The following is a 17837-nucleotide window of genomic DNA, read 5'->3' as shown; positions in this document are numbered from 1 at the left end:
CTCTCATTCATCGATTATGAAACTAAAAACTGGAAGTCACATACCGCAGTAGGAAGCATGGTAGAAAAGCCAGCTACTCAATAAAGAATATTAATGAAAGGAAATGACAATGCCAGAATGTCATTATTTGGACTAAAGTAATGGTTTATCCCGTCAGGAACAGCATGTCATTTTTTTGGGCTTCTGTTGATGCTCTCTGTACAGGGTCCAAGTGAATAAAACATTTCATGCAAAATGAATTATGCCCTCAAATCTGCTGCCTTTCATCTGAATGTTCCACATTCCTACATGTCACAAACGCATCACCAGTGTCCACAACAGCCTTGTTAAGCATCTTCACAACCTTCAAGTTCAGTGACTTGCAGAATTGATCCCATAGCCGTGACTGAAATGTGACTCAATACTCATAAGACCAGCTCAGTCATGTCCTCCCACGGTTGATGCAAAGATTTTTTTTTTAATAGAATAGTTTAAATGGACAAAAGGCTACATGCAATTAACAAGAGGTTGATGGACCCGGACACAGAGTTGAACAGAACCAATCTGGTGCCGACTCGCTGTCTGCAGGTCACCCGTCGAGATGTCATCCCCAGATAACACAACATTTTAGGAAAGATGCAGTGCAAATTCAAATGGGCCAAGCAAATATTATTAACCAAGTCTCACTTGTTGGTTATGTAGGGGCCGGGGGGTTGATGCAGACTGTTCCCTGGTGACATCAGTGTGAAGCCCCCAGAGTGAAACACTTTTTAAACGAGTTTCATCATCGGAACGCTTGCTAAACACAGAAACTGAGCGCATGTAATGTTATTTTAATTGATTCCAAATTGAAAATAGAGAATGAGAGATAAAACATTTTAATAGCATAGAATGAAACAACACTGCAACACTTCTTCATCTTGTAACCTCTCCTGCATCCTCCTCTCTAACCCCAACTGCCCTCATGTCTTCCCTCACCACATCCATAAACCTTCTCTTTGGTCTTCCTCTCACTCTTTTGCCTGGCAGCTCCATCCTCAGCACCCTTGTACCAATATACCCACTTGGTCCCCTCTCGACATGTCCAAACCATTGAAGTCTAGAGCCACTAACTTTTCCCAAACAAACGTTTGTCCCCAAAACATCTAACTTTTGCCCTTGCTCTAACGAGCTAATTTCAAACTTTATCTAACCTGGTCCCATTCATCTTCAGACCAAGCTGCTTACCTATAGAAGATCCAGTCTTCCCAGCCTCGTGCAGGTCTACAATTTTGTTTCTGGTTTCCTTTGACAGCTCTTTGCTTTGGGCCATAACGGAGTTCGGACTGTGACTGAAGTTGTGGACAAGTGTCTTATATACTGACTGGATAACGAGTTCAAACAAGTTCCATTAATGCAGGTAACGAGTGAAGCACAGAGGAGCCTCTTCAAAAAGAAGTTACAGATATGCAAGAGCCAGAAATTATGCTTGTTTGTAGGTGATCAAATATATATTTTCCACCATCATTTGTTTAAAAAAAAAAAAAAAAGGATGTAAAAATCAGACAGTGACTTTTTGGATTTTTTTTTTCCTACCTCATTGATGAGGTCTACCTAGAAATAAAATTACAGGCCTCTCTCATCTTTCTAAGTGGAAGAACTTGAACATTAGGTGCCAGACTGAATACTTTTTTTCCCCCTACTGTATGTGCCTTACGATAGTCGGAAAACCAGTCCTGCATGTACCCCGTCTGCTGGCCAAAGTCAGCTGGGATAGTTTGCGGCTTCCCGTGCGAGTTGCGATACTAGTGAATAGAAAATGGCTGGATAACAGCGGAATCAATCTGCATTGATAGGTCGTCACAACAAAACAAGTGGAATACGAGACAAAACGACACCAAATTCTAATGGCGTGCTTTACCGCTGCACTGGATTGCTACTTTCTTTCTTATTTCACCGGTGTGCTGGCTTGCCAATAATTGCCACACCTAAAGCAGTTGTCCAAGAAAACTACTATTGATCTCTTGGCCATGTGGGAGCGACACAACAAGCTCTGAACTAAACTTTTAAGGCTTATTTACTCTTGTGTTGCACTGTCAAACTCATTGCAATTTTTGTTGCAAAGAAACTCATCAGGGGGGCATTTCCTCTCAATCTGTCAAACTGTTAAGTGCCCCTCTGTGTTTGTCAGCTGCCTGCCTTCATTTCAGTCTGAACAGACCTCCGCCAAGGCCGAACAAAAAACCTACCCACGCACACAGTATCCGGATCACAAGGTAGGCACACAGCATAATTGAGGCACTGGGACCTATCATCAGTTTTGTAGCCACTTGAGCATTGAACCACGTTGCATTCTCAAGGTGTCAGTGGAAACAAAAAAAGTCACTGGCGCTCAGGCAGAGGCAAATACAGCATCAGCATAAAGAAAACGACAGCATCAGGGAGTGATGCAAAGACGCGTTAACATCGTGAGCACGCGCTCCTTTCTTTGACTTTTCTCCCTCGTCCATGTTTACACGTCTAAAACCCCATTCTGAAGTAAAAAAACAGTACCATTGGTGTTTCTACAGCAACAAAGGAGCAGAAGGTCCCCAAGGTCAGCTCGAGAGCATCTGGTCCAAAAATAAGTGGAGAACGCAAGCTGAACCTGGCAAGTCATCGCCTCTTCGTTCATTAGCTTCTGGTGGCCAAGGTGATACATTGTCACCAGATTCTGGTTATTAACCATCTCTGGGGTTGAACAAGCAATTTAAAAAAAAAACAAAAAAAGTCTCTGCAATTTGATGAGGAGGAGGAGTGGAGTGGTTTTGATAAACATTTAAAGAAAGGGGAGGGCTGTGTTTCTGCACTGGAGTGTGTAGTCCATCCATTATTTAAGACTTCCCTCCATTTCCGTGTGGGTGAGAATGAGAGAAAGGGAAATGCTTTGCACAATCCAAAATGAACATTTCTTTTTACTTTGAACCACAATTCTAATCGCTCAGTCAACACAAATGATAAATTCATACCAGTAAAACACAATACAGTGGAGTGAATCTGCTCCCTTTGATTAGCATCAAAAGGTGGAGATTCAAACTAAAAGCTAGGCCAGAAAAACGCTCTGAAATGTTTGCATTTGAACAGACGTTTCATCTTGGTCGTCCTTTCCTTTCAAAAGACCCGCACAGATTGTGGCCGCAGGAATGTTTATGATATAATAAAATTTATATTATTATGCTATGGTGCACCCTATATATGCACCATCTCGATGAATAATGAGATAGAGCAAGTTGATAGTGTGGGACTGTTGAGTCATTAACCCGCTAGGCCAATGGAACAATTCCAATAGGGCAACTGAGGCAGGCTTGCTTGTTTTTTTGTGTCGTGATGAGGTTAACGAATGTTAGTTAACCTTTGCTTTCAATCAACTCAAGCTTGCATTTAACGCTCAGTCTGGCGGGTTATAATTCATTAAGTGAAGCCAACAACATTTCTTAAGCAGAAGCTTTCCCGTGTAACAATACAGTACTGTTCATGATATTTCTTATTAGTTCTGACTGATTTGCTGCGTAGTTGGGTGGATGCTGGTAACTTCTAGTTCAGTATCAACAAAACTTGTTTTTGTTCTATTTCAAGTGGTACAAGGCGCTGAATGAGTTTGTGGTGGAAGCATGTTAATTTTCTCCTTTTTGTTTTCATGGCCAAATGTTCCCGCTTGTATTGGTTTGTTACACCATTGCTCCTCAAATTTGTTACGGTCTTGTAAAACATATTGTTACCTTTTGTATGAAACGCACTATATAAATTTGCTTTGCTCTGTGTCGTGAATAAACACTTGCAGTGTAAAATACTCTTTTCCGTACTGAGAGCTTTCAACGAACTACAACAATCTGAGTAGATGTTACGCCATGGGGGTGTTGTATAAGTGTTACAGCCACATTGGCCCCTGGTACCCTCACGGTACCTGTAATACTACAAATAGCACTTATACCTCATCTGAGGGTGAGAAGTACTATTTTTGATCAAATAATGCATTTTAAATGTCTTTAATTTGATAGATTCCAATCTAGTTGTGTGTATTAGTATACACAAGGGCATTGGAATTTTAAAAATGAGCACAGTAAAAAAAAACCTCATTTTTAATACCTAATTTTAACACCTAAACTATGCTTCTATTTTAAATTAGAAATATTGCTTCGACATGACAGCAGAGGCAGCGGCAAGGATGTGAGTGCTTTTGCATCACGCGGCTGAGGCACAGCATCACACTCTTCCAACAAGTGTTCAAACATAAAACAATATATTACATTGAAAAAAAAAAAAGGCTATGGGACGAAAGCAATTAAATGAACTACTTGATCATAAATAATGTGATCATGTATTAAGATATTTTAATACTGACATTGAGCTTTTTGTAACATTCTCCAACCATTGCGTATATCTTGCAAGCAAACATAGAAAGTTGGGAGAAATGCTTTTTCTTTTTTTTTGTAATTTGAGTCCGAATGGGGCAGCTGGAAAAGCGTTGGCCTCACAGTTCTGAGGTCCTGGATGCAATCCCGGACCTGCCTGTGTGGAGTTTGCATGTTCTCCCCGTGCCTGTGTGGGTTTTCTCCGGGTACTCTGGTTTCCTCCCACAACCCAAAAACATGCAACATAAATTGGACACTCTAAATTGCCCCGAGGTGTGATTGTGAGTGCGGCTGTTTGTCTCGATGTGTCCTGTGATTGGCTGGCAACCAGTTCAGGGTGTACCCTGCCTCCTGCCCGTTGACAGCTGGGATAGGCTCCAGCACTCCCCGAGACCCTTGTGAGGTTAAATGGCTAAAAAAATGGATGGATGGTTGGAGTCAGAATGGAAGTCTTCTCCCTGGTATGGTCCCATCATTGAATGTCATCCTTGATTTTAGCAAATGTGATTGCACTGTGTGACTGATTTGGGAGAAACTGTACATGTGCTGTGACATTTTGGTAGTGCACCAACAGTTAGACTGAAAGGTCTTTTACCTCCTCGTTCTTGAGACAAGCCCACGCTTTTTGATTGCAAAAACTGAAACCAGCAAAAGCAAATTCTGCCATCTATGCCTAACTTTTTTATTCCATTTCTGTGAACAGATTAGCCTTTGCAGAGATCTGTATCATCATCTTCCTCTTAATTATTTGAACAGAGCTTTTTTTTAGTGACGGAGGAGGAGGGCGAAGGGGCGTAGACGACCAAGACAGTGAGAAGTGAGAGTACGTGAGCCCAATTGAACACACCTGAGCTTTGATGTTGGTTCAAGATGGAGGCTCTTTGACGTTATTTGCTTCAAAGACTCTCTACAGACACACTTGGTCAACAATGTCATCATCCTCATTCTTTAGTCTTGTGTGTGCAAATATACAGTATAATAGAGCTCAACGCTATTTGTTGTGTTGAATTGTTTGCATACATTATGTTTTGGATTTATAATTCAAAGGATATCTTTGCATAGCTTTCCAACCCTGGTTGAGGTTTTCATAGCTCAAATCATTTGGATATTTCACTTCTCACATCTAAAAAAAGAAAGTATCATCACCTTACAGATGAGGTGACTTCGCCGCTAACAGAAAAGAGAGATCGACCGGAGACACACAAACTTGGCCAACAGAGAAGGCAAAAGACAGCACAGTGCGGCGTGAAGAACAGCTCGGAAGGCATCTCCGTCACAGCCCAATTGAATCGCAGAAATGCGTTTGTCCGAAGAATGTTGTCGAGTCGCTCAAAATGCTTCTTGTTACAATGCAAAAGACTCATTTTGATATAAATTACTGGTTGCATGCTTACACAACACCACATACCATAGTTTAAAAAAAATAAAGATTTTGGGGGTGTATTTTATTACAGATACACAAAGCCTGCTCCCATTTCTAGAACTTTAACTAATGAACGGGTTGGCTATTGGCAGGGGTACATCAGTGACTATCAACTACGGTAGATGTTTATCTGGGTGTGTATCTGTAATGGGATGTAGCAAACAAAAGTGTATGCAGTACAGACAGTAATTTCTATCAATTTATTCAGCTAAAGGCAAAGCAACATCACTTGTCTTTCAGCAATTGTGTAGAGACTAAAAAATAATCTCCTCATTTACAGAACATTGGTGACAAGATGGTGAAAAATAGTGACAAAAACGAATGTACCAGTCCTTTGGTCATGGAAATTAGGAAAGCCAAATTGCAGGGCTCTTCACAACCGAGTTGGGATTTTAGTTCAAACTAATCCAGTCACTCGGCTACCAGTGAGGCATCATACGCAGAAAAGACGAGTGTGTGGCCTGAGGGAATTCGAGTACTGTACATCTAGCACATCACATTATTTGTATATGATATCACTTTTTTAGGTTGCATTTACAGGCACACAGCAAAAATAGATTCCGTATGAACTAAAAATAGGAATTGTTACACAGTTGTTTGTGGCCTTTTTTTTTGCTTGCTTTGAAGAGTGAAGTCACTTGAGGTTGGTACCTAATCTGCGCAATGCCTGACTTAAAGTGGTAAATAATAAATTGTGTGCACTGCAAGTAAATCAATCACATTTTCTCCATTTATTGAATATATTTTATTTTAACATCACCATCATTATAATTTTAACTTTTAATTTCCCCTTCAGTTAAAATGATCAGCTCTTAATGTGCACATACTGCAAACTGTCAAAAAATATACAAACAAATGCAGGTTTGTGCTATAGTCTTGGTCAAATGTCTATAAAACAGTGGCAGGGGGGGGTGAGAGAGAGAGAGAGAGAGACAGAGAGAGAGAGAGAGAGAGAGAGAGTGAGAGAGAGAGAGAGAGAGAGAGAGAGAGAGAGAGAGACCGAGAGACCATTAAGGACATGCACACCATAGGATCCTTGTGGAAAACTACAGATTTTCGCTCCCACCCCCAAAATGTCATCATGTGCAGCGCAAAATGCCAGCTGAGTATCAAATAAAACAAACAAATGGTTGTTAATGGGACTGTTAGGCACATCATTGTTTTTTTTGTTTTTTTATGGTTTTACATTTCATGGAAAAGTCTCAATTATTTAGAATATCAATCCAAATCGGGGGGAAGGGAGCAAAATTATACAGTTAAAAAAAAAACCAAATAAACCACTGTCTTGGTTGTAACCGAACATTGTTACATCTATTTATCAAATCAGCGTGCAAGTGTTGTAGTCTGCTGTGTGTACACAACTTGAATACATCTTAATGGGCATGAACACTTCAGATGAATCATGTGTGGTAGCGGCTGCAGTCAGATGGCTGCCGTCCAATCAGATGCTCAGGTCTCTGGGGTTGTCTTTGTAGGTGGTCTTCTTGGGTTCCAGGAGCACTGGCCTGGCGGAGCGACTGTTGTCGCTCCTGAGCGTACTATAGTACTCTTTCAGAGTGGCCGCCACAAAGTTGTCGTCATCCTCTTCGTCCTCCGAGTCTTCCCTTCGTGGGCTTCTGATGGGGGAAATATCTCGTCCGAGGCTGCGGGTTCTGTACGGCTCTGGGGTAGATCGTCTGATGGGGTCATTTCTGTCCCTATCTCCCCTCTCGGGTGATCGCCCCCTCAGCAGCGAGCTGTACCCGTGGTAAGCCAAGTCGGAGTCGGGGGTGCGCACTCTGGGGAGGGAGGCGTTCCGGTAGGTGTCTCGAGTGTTGCGGGAAATGTCCCTCAGCAAGCTGTCCCCCCCAAAGGCTCTCTCCATGGTGGAAGCTCTCGTCAGGAGGCTGTCGTTCACGAAAGGACGCTCCACCCCGGCCTCCCTGTTGAGCCGGACCAGGGCAGGGGGTTCGCGCAGGACGCTGTCCTCGAAGGCGAGGCTCGGTTCAGGAGATCTGGACGGCTCCTTCAAAACTGCCTCGACCGTGGCCGGCTTCTCGTTGCCACGCTGCGGGGAGCCATATCTGCGGTAGGGGTCGAGGGAGCGGTCGTGGCGTCTGGTCGGAGAATGGTGACGAGAGCGATGGGGGGACCTGTAGCGGGGAGGGGAGCGGTGGGGGGAGCGATGATGAGAACGGTAAGGAGAGCGGTGGCGGGTGTGGTGACCGTGGTGTCTTTCGGGGGAGCGACCGTGGCGGTGTCCCCCGTGACGGCCGTCCAGGGCGTTCTCTGCACTGCGTGACCGTTTGTACCCCTTGTCAGGGGAGCTGTGGCGGTGCCCGCTGGAATGGTGGTGCTGGCCGTGTTTTCCTTTTTCGTCCTTCTTCTTCTTGAACACATTGACCTTTCTGGGAGATTTTGTCCTTTTGTGTTTTCCAGCACTGTTTTTCTTGTGAGGAGAGCGGTGGCGATGATGGGAATGATGCTTGCCGGTGCCTGAAGAGTGATGGGTCGTCTCCTTCCTGGTCCGGGATGAGATTTGGGGTTCTGGTTTGTAGCTTTGCTCCGACAGCTCACTGAAGGGCACGGAGCTCACTTCCGCAGCGTTTTGTAACCCTGAGGCTGTGCTGTTGTCGTTAGGGGTGCCGTCTGCAACACAGTGCGACATTCAGACGAGGCTACGATAATCAAACATGCTCACGACTTGTTAAACGTTGAACGACCATGCTGTATGAAAGCCATTCGGATGGAGTCACCAGCATGGATGGCTATTTGTTAGATGGCACAGCAGAACGTTGAGGAAACAGAAAAGCGCTTACATGTTCAAAACAAAAAGGCGGTGGAATATTTGCGAAAAGCCAATATTGACAAAAAACAAACCTCCTCCCGGGTTGACTTGGGTTCACGTCTGGAAGCGCACCAATGACAGGTGGACATCGATGGCAGTTTGTTGATGACTCAGCTTGACTACGTCCATTAGCCATGCTTTGTCATGCACTATCATGATGCCGCTATTCAAAGCAAGTTAGGATCCAAAAACTCAATATTGGTACACAGGAGAGGGACGGAATGATCAAGATAATAATATAGACCGTTAAACTCTTAACGTTTTACCCCAGGCTATGCTACCAAAACATGTTCTCACAAAAATAAGTCATAAATCCTATAAAATGCAAATCAGTATATTGTGTTCTTGCTCCCGTGTAAGCACTACCGAATTGGACCCCCCCTCCCCCCATACTTCATAAAAGTCCCGTCACAAAACACGTCACCTGGCTTGCAAAAATTTTGAATACAGCACTTCCTCATATATTAGCTAGGAGAAGAGGTGGGTAGAGTAGCCAAACATTGTAAATATCAAGTAAAAGTACTGTTACTTTAGAATAATATGGCTCAAGTAAAAGTAATTAAAAATTACTTGAAGAGTAAGAAAGGAGGAAAAAATATTAAACAACAAGCAAGTAAACTTGATTGATTTAAAAAAAAAAAAAGCATATGAATCTAAAAAAAAAAAAAAAACTATGAAAAAATAAGTAAACATGAAAGTGCAAATTCAGACATTGCTGAATAACACAATCTGACACCTAAATAAAATGATCAGAAAGTACAATCTTTCAGACAAATTCAGCTGTGGATATAAAAAGTGGAAATACTGTCCCCGGTTCAAATGCCGGGTTAAGGTGACAAAACATTTCACAACTTTTTCCAACATTAATCTGATGTACAATTTGTACAACTGCGCAGACTTATTTTTGTATCTTTTTGAGATGGTAAGTGAAAATAAACATTGGAAATAAACTTGACTTTAAATTGGACTTGACGTTTAACCTCTTTCTTCCTGCCAGGTCACAACTTGTGTATATAAACTCACGTTCAATGTGAGTCCACACATCTGCCAACATTAAAAGTTTTAAGGGGGCCAGGGAGGAAGAAACACCGCATGCAAAAATATTATTTGCTTTTTCCACAAGAATGACTGGATGAAGAAGCCGTTTAGTGGCCAGACTTATTGACTGATTGATTGTGTGAGAGAAGAGAAAGAACGGAACAGAACCGGACGCAACTGAGAAGATGCATGTATAAGAGTTACTTGTGAGCATTAAGTAGGGCTAACGTTGCCATCTGCGCATCCAGAACAACAGCACAAACATCTGCAACAAGGTGTCTTGTGAAGTTAGAAGTGGGATGGAATATCCAACTTTTTGCAGTGGAAAAAAAAAAACTATGCAGCAAATTAAAACTCTTGTTTTTTGTCGTCTGTAATTGTTCCGTGCGACTGGCACGACTGACTTTGATTGCCCGAAAAGCCCAAAAGAAGACTGTGTGGGGGATATGTAACTTTGTGTCATTTGATTGGTGAACTTGAATCAAACAACGGTTCCCAATGTAGAAGTCGAAATAAGTCTATAAAGTAGCAAGCTTCATAGAGATTATTGTAATGGCACAAAAGTACTGTTTCATCAGAAATACTTGGGCAAAAGTAAAAAGTATGCTTCATTAAAACTACTACGACAAGTACAATTTAATGTAAATGAAGCAAATTACTACCCACCTCTGGCTAGGAGGATACATTTACGCAACAACAGAAACTAAAAGGATATAAAAATGTACACTACTGTATATGACGAGTGAAACGAGAGTGTGAACATTTTTTAAAAGTACTATTATAGCACAGAAAAACTGAGTTCAGAAGGTAAATAAAAATTAGATTTTTTTTTTTTTTCCAAGCAACCCAAACACGCCAGATTTCTAGTCGTAGCAGTCCGCTGATTTTTTCCACACAAAAACCTACACAATTCTTGTGAGAACTGGTTTCATTTCTCCAAAACCTATTACTGATGGTTCTAAAGTACTGAAGAAAAAAAAAAGCATTTTTGGAACTCTTGCAGAGACGTGAAAGACTCGGAGTGTAGAACGACAGCAAAGAATCTGGCGGCAGTGCTGGCAATACATCATAGGCAGATGGAGGATGGGGCTAAAGCACAGGCAGGTGATGCCACAGCACACAGACATAAGGATGTGGGTGAAGAGAAGGGGGTCGGGTGGGGGGGGTCAATGGACCAGAGGACAGTTACAAACCGTGGTTTGATTTTGGAGGACTGAGGCCTCCCCCATCTTGTCATTTCTCAAACATGCAGTGAGATGGGGAGCCACCACCCCTGAAGGAAGACAACAGCCCAGCGCAATAGAACACCGAGGAGGATAGAAACAGATAAAAGAGAAAGAGAAGTGGTTTTAGATCACTTGGAAGCAACTTGAAGAAAGGATGACTGTCTGTATTCAATGGAAAAAAATTGTTTATTTGACCACCGAGTCATTCAGAGTAAAGAGACAGTTCAGGAAGTTGCCCAAACCCTTCAGTTGAAACCAGCATTTACATAGAAAACGTGTTCACACATTAGCCCGCACACCCACATAAAGTCACAGGCAAACATTTGGACACACAAGCAGCAAAAAAAAAAAAGAAAGAAAAAAAAGTGACATTCACATACCCACAACAACAGCATATGAAGCAGTTTTACATCACCGACAGAATCAACAGAAATGTAAGCAAGGCTGTCAAAGATTGTGCCAATGAAAAATTACAAAAGAAAACAAAAGAAATACATGTCGCCATTGTTGTGCACGGAAAGATGAGCACATCCGTAGCGCAAAGCAAACCGCTTGTCGAGACGGCCAAAGGTAGCGAAAGCAAACAAAAACAAAACACCGTACATTGAACATCGATCAAGACTGCTCAAACAATGAAAAAAAATAAAAAAAAATAAACTTCCATAAATATTATGGAAAATAGACAAAAGGAAAAAGGCCCAATTTACACTGTTGACAAGTTCATGCAGAAATAAGAGTTGTATCCATTTATATGTGGCTTTGCTTCATGGCTCTGTACATAGAACAAAAATACTTGTAAAAATGCCTCTATTTGTTCATCTCTGTACAAAACTCTATATAGCGGGGGCAACTTTTTCCTTACGTGGATGGGTGGACTTCCTATTGTCACAGCTTTCAATGATATTAACAGTGGGTGCAAAATGATGGAATTAGTGAGTAATGTGAAATATGCACGCAAGGTTCTCTTTAGCGTTTTGCTGACCCACTTGCTCAGACTCTTTAATTCAGTAGCTTACATTCACCTTCAATAAATATCATAAATACGTTGTGACATGTCCTGATAAAAGCTGTGTTCAAGAGTAACTCCCATTTTAATTATGGGACGCATCGGTCAAGTTTTTTCTTCCTTTTCATGCTCAATTAAGGCTTAACGAGGAGCCATCACAAGAAGCATGAATTTTTCACTACATGGTCATTCAAACCTTGTAAACAGTTTGTCTGGTCGCAGACGCACCACAATTCTGTAAAGTCCCAGCACACAGTTTCTTTCTGCTTGAAGATGAAAAGTGACAGTGGGATGACATGGAAAGTAGGTAACAGCAGGACGGGCGACAGCACCCAAAAATCCCAAAGCGCAAGCGTGACCTCCACCAGAAAGACACCAGACAACACCCAACCAACCCTTTCCCTCCCTGGGGGGGTTATTCCCAGGGGTGGGCAAAAGTTCCCAGGGAGGTGGGTTTTGTTCTCTTCCCCTCAACCCGCCACCGTCCACCGGCTCAGGGTGTGAAGATAGGGGAAAATGGAATGTTTTCGTAGATTGACCCACCATATTCGGGCACTGAGCCATCACCCCTCTTGAGCACCAGATGGACACGTCGGCCTCCGCTCTTAATGAGCTCGATGGCTCGGGAGTGCTTCATGCCCTTTGTGCTCTCGCCGTTGATCTCCAAGATTTCATCGCCAACCTGGGAAATGGAAAGAGGCTACGATGAGAAAACGAGTACGTGGGAGTATTTATTTTGATATTTCCGTGGTGCACCTAGAATACCTGCGCTTAATACCTACGCGAACCTTACATTCGATAAAAAATCTTAAATAACCATTAGAGCAAACTAACATACTCTATGTCAAAAATCCAATAACCAAGTATATATATATATATATATATATATATATATATATATATATATATATATATATATATATATATATCAGTGAGGTTGAGCTATGGCTGCCTGTCATGACTGCATGAGTTGAATTTCAATGCTGCGCTCACAGGAACTTGCTCAGGCCTGGGGCCTAAAGGGTTTCCCATTTAGTGAGGCAGAGTTTGCGGTAACTGCCGGATCCATCACCCACAAGCAATAATATTCACAAATAATTAAATACATATGGTTGTAAAATAGATGAGACAATCTCTGCAGCCTCTTGATGACTAACATCAATTTAATCAAGTCTCCCTACGAGGAGTCCCGTTTGAAAATGCATTGAGACTGCCATAGAAATAGTCTCTCCAGACACTTCATTAGGTACACCAACACACTAACTTTTGGTTACCTTATATATGAGACCTAGTGAAATTGAGAGGGAAAACATCCAAAAAACAGCTCTCAGTATGAATGCAGTCCAGTTCCGTACTTCAGCAAACCACAACCAGAGTAACGCACAATTTTGTACTCTCCTGGAGAGTCAAAATTGGTTTGCTTGACACGGGGCCGGTTTTGTACTGTGACTAATAGCACCATACTGTATTATTAATAAAATAGTCAAAACTAAAAAGTCACACTTTTTCCTCTCTTTGGGGTCCTGTAGCTTGTTCAGAACATGCAGTGTAATAATACTCACTATGAAATTCATATAGACCGAAAGTAGTCAATTGCAAGTTGGAAATAACATGGAAAAATACTAGTTGGTAGATTTAATGGCAGTGGTGCTTTCAGTTTGGTCATTTAACTTTTCATCCCCACATTCAGATAATACTGAACCTGTTATAAGATGTCTTCTTATGAAGATTAAAAAATAACTGTATTCTGATATTTTTTGTGAATTGAACAAAGCCCATACCCTCATTTTCCCGTTGCGGACGGCCGCTCCATCCTCAGCTAGTCTCAGTACGTAAAGGTCCATGTTGTATTCTCTGCCTCCCCGCAGACTGAAGCCAAAGCCTTTGCTATCTCTCTCCAGGTCTGCTGAGTAAAACTCGGAATCCTAATGCAGGCAGCCCAACCATACACACACAGACACAAGAGAGGGGGGAAAAAAAACACACTTGCATCAAGGTCACTTTTGTGAATCAGATATGAAAGTATGCTTTTTCCTTTGTGATGGGCTCCAACTTCAGCTGTATGGAATAAAGGTCAGCCTCAGTCAAGTCACACCTGCATGTACAGTCTACGTGTGTATCTGTAAGTGGACATGCAACCATCAGATTTAGAAATCTGAATAATTCATGTGGCGAGGTCAAGACTGAGAACAAGACTGGTGTCACAGTGTATTGCAAGGACAGTCAGGCAGCTCCTCTGGTCCTCACGCCCTCCTAATCTGTGCTGAGCAATCAATGCTATCTGGAGGAGCCATCGCCACCTAGCACCACATTAATTCAGTCGGGTGCATGGCGGGCTGAGGGACTACTTTGAAAGCACGCAGGATTTTCTTCATGCCAAAAAAAAAAAAAAAAAAAAAATCTGATAATGCCAGCAGAAGAAATACACAGTTTTGTCCTTGGGATGCGCAGTAGAGCGATTGGTAAATGCACTGAGGATTAAAGGACTAATGGGTTGTGTGGCTGCTGGTAAGAACTCTACAGACGTGCACAGAGATGTACGTGGGATGTTGGCAGGAATGTGATGGAGTGGACACTGAAATGCAGAGGTGTGTGATATATGGACGTACATGTGGATGGATGAACGGACGGACAGATGGCTAGTGAGGTGGTTTGGTTCCTTACCTGGGCAGAGACTTGCGTTGGAAGCTGTGGGGGAGGCGCTTGAGGGGCTTTAAAGTCGAATGACTCCTGTTTTGGTTTGGTATTGTTTCTGAAACAGAAATTTTGGATGATTTCAACACTTCAGAGTGTATTTGAAGGCTGGATCCAAACAATTCACTTCATTAAGAAAACAAGTGTTGGTTTTGTCGATGACTGAAGCAATAACTTCGCTGATGCCCCTTCATGACAATAACGTGGCATTGATGCTGTAAGCATGGCTCATTGAGACTGGACAAAAATATATTTTTCACATGATAAAACCTTGATTGAGAGACTGAAACTAGATTTACCTGGCCTCTGGTGCTGCTTGCTGCTGGGCTGTGTGTGTAGTGGTTATGGTGGCGATCTTCTCCGCATTGGTCAATAAAGATGCATTTGATGACTCTGAAAGTGATTGAAGAAGAACATTTGTAGCAAAAGCAAAGTTGTCTTGAGAATTTCTTTTTATAGCATACAGCGGTTTTGAACCTACATATACACTGAGAACATCCAGAAAAATCGCTAGTTTCTAGCAAGCAGGGTAATAATACATGTATTCTGTCAAGCTGTCTGTCAAATAGCATTTTATCTCCAAGAAAGCTCTTTCTGCCAGGGTGTGATTGATCAAACAACAAACATCCACGTGAAGCCTCAGGACGCTTTGAAGCACTTGCATATTCGTTGCATGACTTCAATCATAGTCTGTTATCAGTGAATTAGAATGAGATTGAGCTGGGGGGGCACCACATCATTATCTCGACAAGAAAAATGTAATCTTAACCAGATGTCTCCAGGTAAGCTGTGATTGGAATTCTGACGTCTTCTATCTTTCTCTCTCTTCGGTATTCATCTCTACTTCGCAACCTGATGGTTGAACTTGGACACACATCCAAAATGCACAACGTACGCGTCCTCAGCGTGCTCTTATTTAAACCCCCCAAAATGGTATATTGTGGCTTATACAGCAAAATCGGTCACTCTCTCATGAGAAGGCTGTTTGTCCATGTACATTACATACAGTCCCTTCAGTGGCATCAATTTGCCCCAAACCCCACCTTCTGTTCTGCTCCCTCTCTCCATTTAGCTCTCCCCAAACTGGCTACCTGCTTTCTGTCCAGAAATGAATTCAATAAGTTCTCTGCGCCATCTTTTTCCATTTGTCTGATCACATTTGGTACTTCACAGGAGTTCTTTAATCCTCACAGGAGTTCTTTAAACCACCTCTGTCAAATGTCCTCTAGCTTGGCAGTGTGTAGGGAGTAAGATAGGAGATGAAAATGAGGAATACAAGAAAACGTTGGGACAGGGAATGGAGAAGAAGACAATACAAGCTGTTGATCCTACAAGCATATTGTTTACAGAAGGAAACATGAACATATCAGTAGATGAATGCTGGGAAGCAAAAATGTGGTTAGTCTGCACCACAAGTCTCAGCTCCAGAGGCTTTAATGGAGGTAAGTGGTCACTGCAGACCAGAGGACAGTCCAAGCCAAAGAACCATAAGTCAGTGTCATTGAAAACTACCTCAACCTCACTTATCACAGTGGACTCTGTTTTCTCTGCACAGAGTGAGAATTTAGACACAAAAGCCATAATTTCCTCCTGCCCCTCTTTCTGTCTCTGTGTCAGTCTCAACATAAACACAAAGGTTTGGCCCACTTGTTTTTATCTTTCACAGAGCAAATTTGGAACAGCGTTCTCATCAGCCAATCAGTCGGTCCCCCAAAAATCCATTAGAAATGACCTTGAACATGGAAGAAGGGGGATGCAAACGCTTTTCTGCTTGCTGGTGCTTGCTTCACCTCTGTTTGCATTTATCCTTGCTGATAAGCTTGTTGTTGTTCTTCCAAGGAAATTAAAAGAAGTGACTCCCAGATATTTTTAAACTTGTGGGATTTTTTTGTAGATGCCATCAGTTGTTGCCATATTCCAATATTTTTTTCCCCTCTCTACTCCTCTACAGTGTGATGGACCGTTACAGACTTGGTCCTCGAAACGAAAATCCAGCATCTCGTAGTTGATGTGGATCTCAAAATGGTGACCAGAAGTGTGCTAACAGAAAGGCACTTTGGGCAACAAAGAGGACAGATGTGGACTGTGGAGATGATAATTAGATCATCCAGAATCGTAAGAACAAGAGATAATGTGACATGAGGCGCAGGTTGATTTATCGTTGTTATTGAACCAATGGGAGGAACGAATGAAAAATGTGATGAACCATGACTTTAAATCTACACCCCATCTTGCCCCAATGCAGCAAAGCCCAATTCTAAACTTACTGTCTAAGCACTGTTGGGCGTGGTGGACATGGTGAATGAAGGTTAATGTCAAATGGAGTTCATGCATCAATCAATCAAAAAAAAAATTAAAAAAAGTGTATTCCATACTGTACACAACATTTTATGAACATCAGGATGATAAGCTTCCGCTGCTGTTAAACGGCTTTTTTTACTCACCATCTCCAGGAATGATGCGTAGCGTCACAGTATTCCCGGCCTCCTTGATGAGGTTGACAATGTCCGAGTGGGACTTGTTGGTGATGGAGCATGAATTGACCGCCAGGATGCGATCTCCGACCTTCAGCTTTCCGCAGCGGTCTGCTGGGCTTCCCTCAATGATCCGCCCTATTTTGTGAGGCATTGCCACACATGCATTGCCAGCTATGGTCACCAATGTCGATGTGATGCACACACCAAAATGTGAATGTGTATATTTTTGTGGTGTAATTTGGTGAGGGGGAAAAGGAAGGAAGGGAGCAGAGACAGAAAACCAGAAGGTTAAGCGTTGAATGACCAGCAGCCAAGAGTAAAGCTAAAGACACAGAGGAGCTGATTGGAAAACTAGCAAAGCAGAATGCAATTGACAAAGAGGAAAATGTTTATGCTCTGCAAATGCAGCTCTCCTATTATCATTCCCTTCATCTTCTTTGAAATGAATTGGGGGGGGGGGGGGGGAACGTACAAAAATAAAATCACCTCTCCTTTACTTGTTCTTGCACCAAAATTCTGAAACGGAAATGTTTTCATGGATCTCTTTCTGAGGTGAATATCTGATAATGAAAAAACACTGTGCTGTGTCATCTGCATCACACAGACTCACACCTGCACGACGCAAGAGATGACAAACATACATCAGAGCTGAAATCTTCCCAGCTGCCTTAAGGGCTCAATGTGTCTATTTCCTCACTGAGGTCTGACAGCTGTCACTGCACAGTGCACCGAGTCCATCGTATTTTTGCTTTTCATCAATGCCTCTTTAAACACACCTACAGTTTTAGCCTGCTAAA

The 17837-nt window shown here is 42.3% G+C and overlaps 1 protein-coding gene across 4 annotated transcripts in view; it reads right to left on the bottom strand.

The window, feature by feature from the left end:
- Window positions 1-6029: 6029 nt before the first annotated feature.
- The window catches only part of magi1b (membrane associated guanylate kinase, WW and PDZ domain containing 1b), a 158066-nt gene continuing 146258 nt past the window's right edge, over window positions 6030-17837 (bottom strand). The window contains exons 19-24 of one of the 4 annotated variants that reach the window (XM_061831505.1): window positions 17008-17211; window positions 14863-14956; window positions 14534-14621; window positions 13651-13794; window positions 12413-12551; window positions 6030-8400 (exon numbers count right to left, since the gene is read on the bottom strand). In XM_061831505.1, coding sequence (XP_061687489.1) covers window positions 7214-8400; window positions 12413-12551; window positions 13651-13794; window positions 14534-14621; window positions 14863-14956; window positions 17008-17211 — 1856 coding nt within the window. In that variant the 3' untranslated portion in view covers window positions 6030-7213. Of the gene's footprint in view, window positions 8401-11030; window positions 12552-13650; window positions 13795-14533; window positions 14622-14862; window positions 14957-17007; window positions 17212-17837 lie in introns of those variants that run through there. The other 3 variants (XM_061831506.1, XM_061831508.1, XM_061831509.1) reach the window with 3 other exon arrangements.

The sequence above is a fragment of the Syngnathoides biaculeatus genome, chromosome 10 (genome assembly GCF_019802595.1).
Source record: "Syngnathoides biaculeatus isolate LvHL_M chromosome 10, ASM1980259v1, whole genome shotgun sequence".
Classification (NCBI taxonomy): Eukaryota; Metazoa; Chordata; class Actinopteri; order Syngnathiformes; family Syngnathidae; genus Syngnathoides; species Syngnathoides biaculeatus.
Note: the sequence above shows the minus strand (reverse complement) of the source record. Positions and strands in the feature narration are given on the sequence as shown.